The sequence below is a fragment of the Lepidothrix coronata genome, unplaced genomic scaffold (genome assembly GCF_001604755.1).
Source record: "Lepidothrix coronata isolate B3197 unplaced genomic scaffold, Lepidothrix_coronata-1.0 Scaffold625, whole genome shotgun sequence".
In the NCBI taxonomy this organism is placed as follows: Eukaryota; Metazoa; Chordata; class Aves; order Passeriformes; family Pipridae; genus Lepidothrix; species Lepidothrix coronata.
The window spans coordinates 4,362-10,192 of record NW_016690805.1 but is presented as its reverse complement, the minus strand read 5'-3'; the positions used below and the strand labels follow the sequence as shown (position 1 = coordinate 10,192).

General features: G+C 53.6%; 1 protein-coding gene across 1 annotated transcript in view; it reads left to right on the top strand.

Moving 5' to 3' along the window:
* Window positions 1-4,360, top strand: part of MAU2 (MAU2 sister chromatid cohesion factor) — a gene marked incomplete at its 5' end in the record, with an annotated part of 9,683 nt that extends 5,323 nt beyond the window's left edge. The window contains 6 exon segments of the mRNA XM_017839971.1: window positions 421-470; window positions 694-771; window positions 1,432-1,543; window positions 2,026-2,116; window positions 2,856-2,983; window positions 4,215-4,360. Coding sequence (XP_017695460.1) covers window positions 421-470; window positions 694-771; window positions 1,432-1,543; window positions 2,026-2,116; window positions 2,856-2,983; window positions 4,215-4,289 — 534 coding nt within the window.
* Between the last annotated feature and the right edge of the window lie 1,471 nt (window positions 4,361-5,831).

Below are 5,831 nucleotides of genomic sequence, written 5' to 3'. Positions count from 1 at the left end.
GAAGAGGCTTAGAGAGAGAGAAAAAAAAAAAAATGATTAAAAATGGACCATTTTTTCTTGGCTGAGTGGAATTCTGGTTGGAATCAAACCCCAGGTCTGACCCAGCACTGGTTTGGGGTTATTGGACAGCTGAGACACAACAGCCACGAGTTTCCTGGGGAAATAAAATCATTGTCCAGAAGATCCCCCGAGGTCTGAGGAAGGATGTTTTATCCAAAACTTGATTTTGGGGATCAAAACGGGCACAAGAACTCCAAATGCTGGAGTGTGTGTGCCCTGATCCCACCGGAGGGGGGGAATTCGGGTGTGCTTGGGATGATTTGCACCCTTCTGGTTCGACTTACACTTCAGAAAAGCACTTTCTGTCGGGCTGTGTGTGTGAGAAACGCTGATTGTTCCCTCTCCTCTGCCACTCTGCAGCTCTACAGCCTGTTGGAAAGGATAAATCCAGACCACAATTTCCCCGTGAGGTGAGAATTCCGGCGGGGACGGGAACGGGGGATTTGTGGCAGGGTTTGGAAGGGGAAGCAGAACACTCCACTCATTTCCAAGGCAGAAGTTCTGACCTGAAGTATAATAATGAGTTGGAAAGCTGGGTTTTTTTTTTTTTTGGGGGTGGAATTCCCAGCAATCCATGTGGAATTCCCTGATCCCTGCCCAGGATGAGATCCCAACCTGTGCCTTTCTCCCCAGCTCCCACTGTCTCCGAGCTGCAGCTTTTTACATCCGAGGGCTCTTCTCCTTCTTCCAGGGAAGATACAACGAGGCAAAGTGAGTACAAACCCCTCGGGGATCCAAACCCAGCAGCTTCCCTGCCCTTCTCCCCTGAACGAAGCAGCAGGTTGGAGAAACCCACGGGGAGAAGAGGCAGAAACGAGGCCTCGGGGTTTCCGCTCCCATCCCAGAAAGCTGAATTAATTCCTCCTTCCCCCTAATCCCTGCCCACCCATCCCACAAAAACTGAACCCAGAACTCATGGAGAACCCCAAGCCTCTCGGAGTTGGAGCCATCAGCTGAATTCCTAACTCCCTCCCAGGAAATTTGGTTAAGGGTTGTGCTTTTTCATCATTTATTGCATGTTTTTTCCCCCCTCTTCTAACAGACAAGGTGAAGTTTTGAAGCAGTTTTGATGTACTTCAGCCTGTGTTGGGTCTGTCCCACTGAAAATCCGGATCTCTTTCCTGTGGGATCCTTTGGAATCTCGTGTCCTTGGTGCAGTTTTCCGAAGGGGGGAGCTCTGCCACAGCCTTTCCTGCCAAGTGGCAGCCGAGCTTTGGGAATTCAGCGCTTTAAGATCCCCTGCAGCACGTCCATTCCCTACTCCCGGTGTTTTCCAGTTACTTCAGCTCTCGATTCAGCTTTCCATGATGGTTTTCCTCTGCTGGGAGGGAAGGGATGTTGTCAAACCCCTTTTTTATCCCCATTTTCCAGGCGGTTCCTGAGGGAGACCCTGAAGATGTCCAACGCAGAGGATCTGAACCGGCTCACAGCCTGTTCCCTGGTGCTGCTGGGGCACATCTTCTACGTGCTGGGCAACCACAGGGTGAGAAATAAAGCCCAGAGCGTTTTTTTTTTATTGCTGTCCCACAAAAAATTGGCATTTTATTGCCTCGGATCTGTGGTTTGCACGTTTAATAACTTTAATCAGGTCTCTGTTCCGTGATGCCCTGAGGAAAAGGGGCTGGAAAAGGACAAGTGGCATCGTTGCACTGGATTGTTCAGGGAGGAATTGTGGATACAGTCCTGAAGTCTCACTGTTGTGCTGGAGCACAGGGAATATTTCTGCTGTGCTGCACTGGAATTCCCAGGATGGAGCAAAATCCCAGGCAGCTCTGGGATGAGTTTTTTTTTTTGGGGGGGGGTTGTCCCATCAAAGGCTCCCAGCTGGGAGTGACAGAACGTGGCACAAGTTAAAGGAGGCAGATTTTTCACGGCAGATTTGACACCTGTGTGCTTCCAAGGGGTGAAAAAAAAAAAACAAAAATCCCATTTATTTTGTTTGCTTTGCCCTCTGCTCTCCCCCAGGAAAGCAACAACATGGTGGTCCCGGCCATGCAGTTGGCCAGCAAGATCCCAGACATGTCTGTGCAGCTCTGGTCCTCAGCCCTGCTCAGAGGTGAGGGGGGAAAGGGCCTTCCTGGGGATGGCTGGGAATGCCCAGAGGTGGAATGGGATAACCCAGAGCCCCCTCTGCTCTGGAGCCAGGCTGGGAGAGCTGGGGGTGCTCACCTGGAGAAGGGAAGGGTCCAGGGAGAGCTGAGAGCCCTTTCCAGGACCTGAAGGGGCTCCAGGAGAGCTGGAGAGGGACTGGGGACAAGGGCTGGAGGGACAGGACACAGGGAATGGCTTCCCACTGCCAGAGGGCAGGGAGAGATGGGAGATTGGGAAGGAATTCCTTCCTGTGGGAGTGGGGAGGGGCTGGGATGGAATTCCCAGAGAAGCTGTGGCTGCCCCTGGATCCCTGGAAGTGCCCAAGGCCAGGTTGGATGCTTGATCCCTGGAATGTGTGTGGTGGAAGCAGCAGGTCTGTCCCAGTCCCACTAGATGGGGCTGGAAGGCAGAAAATCCCAGCCCAGGCTGCTCAGGGGCTTCCAGCGGTGTCAGGAGTTTCCTTCCTCCTCGTGGGGCTGCTCTGATGTTCCTTTGGGTAGCTGGAAGCTGAAACAGCAGCAAATCCTGCTGGGAAAAGGGAAGGGTTGGGGTTTCCTTGGGAGGATTTTGCTCTTGGACGACGTGATTTGGTGCTGGAATGATCCCCATCCCACCCAGGGATCGGTGCTTTGGGATAAAGGGAGCTGCTCCCTTGACACTGGGGTGCAAAGCAGTGGGGTTATTTCTCCCCTGGTGTTTTCCAGACCTCAACAAGGCCTGTGGGAATGCCATGGACGCTCACGAGGCAGCTCAGATGCACCAGAACTTCTCCCAGCAGCTGCTCCAGGACCACATCGAGGCCTGCAGCCTCCCTGAGCACAACCTGATCACGGTGAGGGCACAGCCCCTGCCTCCCCCTGCCCCCTCCCCACTCAGCTCCCCAAATTCAGCCAGCTCCCTGCAGTTGAAGCTGCTCTGGGAGCGGGAAGAGTGACACAAAGTGATTTTTGTGAGGGTTGGTTGGTGGCCCTGGCAGCAGGAGAGGTGACCCAGCGCGTTCATTCTCGTGCAGGTTGGTTGGTGGCTCTGGGCTTCGCTTCTCACAGGTGTTTTCTTGCCACCCCAGAGCTCCTGTTTGGTTTTTGAAATGGCTTTTGTGGCCACTGGATGTGATCAAGTGGCCTCTTGTTTTGGGTGCCAGCTGTTGCTTTTGATCTGAACTTCATTGGAGGCTCTGGGCCACCCCCTCTGCCCTGTCCTGGGGATGCTTTGCTGGACACAGCTCAGAGGGCAGTTTGCCCTGGGACCTCAGCATTCCCAAGTGGGGTTTTTTCCTCCCCCCATTTATCTTTAAATATCCACCTTGTTTATCTGTTTTTCCTGTCAGAAGCATTTTAACACAGGTTTAAAAACGTGGAATAGTTCCCTCAGCAACAGCAGGAGGTGATTCTGTTCTGAAATAACTGGGAGAACATCCAAGGGGGAACGTGGGATGTGAGGAACTGGACATCTTTTGGGAGGAAAAGGATTGGGAAAGGCCAGTGGGGAGGTGCAGTTTGCTGGCTTTGCTCACAGGGGGGGAGCCTGAGAGCTTTGAGGGTCATGGGGTTTGTGAGCAGCAGTTTTGGGGGATCCCAGAGCCAGGTGCCTCCATCCATCCCTCCCTCCCTGAGCCCCCATCCATCCTGAGCCAGGCACAGAGATGCCCTGGATTAAAAACCTGGAGGGGGGGAAAAAAAGGGATTAAGAAATAAATAAATACCCAATTTTGGGAAGATTTTTGGCCGAGGTGAGAGGGGAAATAAGCAACGAAATGAGCACCCTTTGCCTTGCCCTGGGAGCCTCTGGCACATCCAGGTGGGTCCCTGCTTGTGCTTTCCTGTGTTCAGGGGTCCAGTTTGTCCCTGGAAGAGCAGGAATTGCTTCCCCTGGGTTGGGAATGGTGGGTGTGTGGAGGGGCTCCCAGAGAAACCCCCGTTCCAGGGGTGTGGAAAACCCAAACCTGGCACGTGGGGGGTGAAACGTGGGATCCCCCAAGTTTCCAGGAAGCTCTGGGTGGCCAGTCCTGCTTTTCCCAGGGAGGCTTTTCCCGGGAATGTTCACGGTGTGTGTTCTTCTTGCAGTGGACAGACGGACCCCCCCCCGTGCAGTTCCAGGCCCAGAACGGCCCCACCACCAGCCTGGCCAGCCTCCTGTGAACCACAGTAACTATTCAGGACAAACCTCCACCAAACAAAAGCCAAAAAACAAAACAAAACAGACAACAAAAGGAGAAAAAAACCACAGACACACACACACAAAAAAAAAAATCCACGCAAAACCCTTTTCTTCCAGGAAAAGGCAGCAGATTCCTCTGGGAGGGAGGCCTTGCCAGGAGAGGGGTGGCTGAAGGACAAGAGGAGCCCTTGGTGGGAAGGGCAGCAGGAGCTGCTCCTTCCAGGCAGGAATATCCTGGGGGGTGTGTGTAGAGCTGCTGGTTTGAGCTGCTCCCCCTCTGGCTGAGAATTGAGGTTTTTAGTCCAAAGGACTCGTGTTCCTTCACTCTGTTCAGATCCCTCCTGGCTGGGAGCTCCCGGGAAGCGAAGAGGACTCACTTGGATCCACGTTGGATCCACTGCCCCCTTCCCCCTGGAGTGGGATCCTGCTCTTGTGCCCTGCCTGGGGGTGATGGGGTGAAATCATGATGGATTTTGGGGTGCCCCGAAGTTCCCAGTGTAGTTTCTGAGGTGGAGTTCTCCTGGGTTTTTTTTGTGCTGTCGTTGGGGAAGGAGGAGCTGGGGCAGGTTTTGGTGTCCCAGGGCAGGTCCCACCAGGGTGGGACAAAGAGCCACCACTGTGTCCCTGTGAGGGCCTCCCTTCCCTCTCCCTGGCCCAGAACCACAGCTCTCTGTGGGTTTTGTGGGAGCAGGAACGTTCCTCTCCTCCTGTCTGATCCCTTCATGGGCCAAACAACTGGGAAAAAACCCAGCCTTTTGCATCTTTGCTGCAGCCTGGCAGTGAAGGCACCTGTGCCTTAAGGATTTACAAAGTCAGAGTTAAACCAGGTGGTTAAACCCAGACCCAACATAAGCCAGAGGCTTAACATAAAACTACAGTCTTGCCCTGGGCAAAACTGCCCAGTTTCCAGGCTTTCCCAGGTAAGATTCCCTGTTCTAGCTCAGTTTTCTGGCCTCTCCAGCTGTGAGTTCTCCCTCCCTGTGCCTGTGCAACCTCAGAGCAGGACACAGGTTGGGCCTGCAGAGAGCTGGGAGGAGTTAATTCCAGGTTTTGCCAGGGCCCAGCAGTGCCTGGGAGGTCCCTGGGGTTGAATAAAGGTGTTTTTCTCCGTTGGTAGCTCTGGATATTCATCTCCCAGCTTAAACAGGGGAGGGCAGAGGAACGTGTAGGGCTCTCAGTGATTCAGTCAGACAGGGAACTGACCCCCTAAACCTTTTTTTTCAGTCACAGATGGGTTGGAAGGGACCTTAAAATCATCTCACTTCAGCCCCCAGGGCTCATTTTTCCTTCCCAGTTCCCCTCCCCTCTCTCTCTCAGCAGCTCAGAGGTGGTTTTTTTGCAATCCAGACCCTTCAGTTTTCCCCTCTGAAGGACATTCCAGGGACAGGGTTTTGTCCAGTCACCAAAGCAGGATTTTGTGGTTCCTCTCCCATGGAGATCCTGATCCCAGACCTTGGCTCTGCTGTGGTTTAGGCCTTGTTAAATCTCCAGAGGGGAGAACGTGGCCTTGACACCACCCCAGG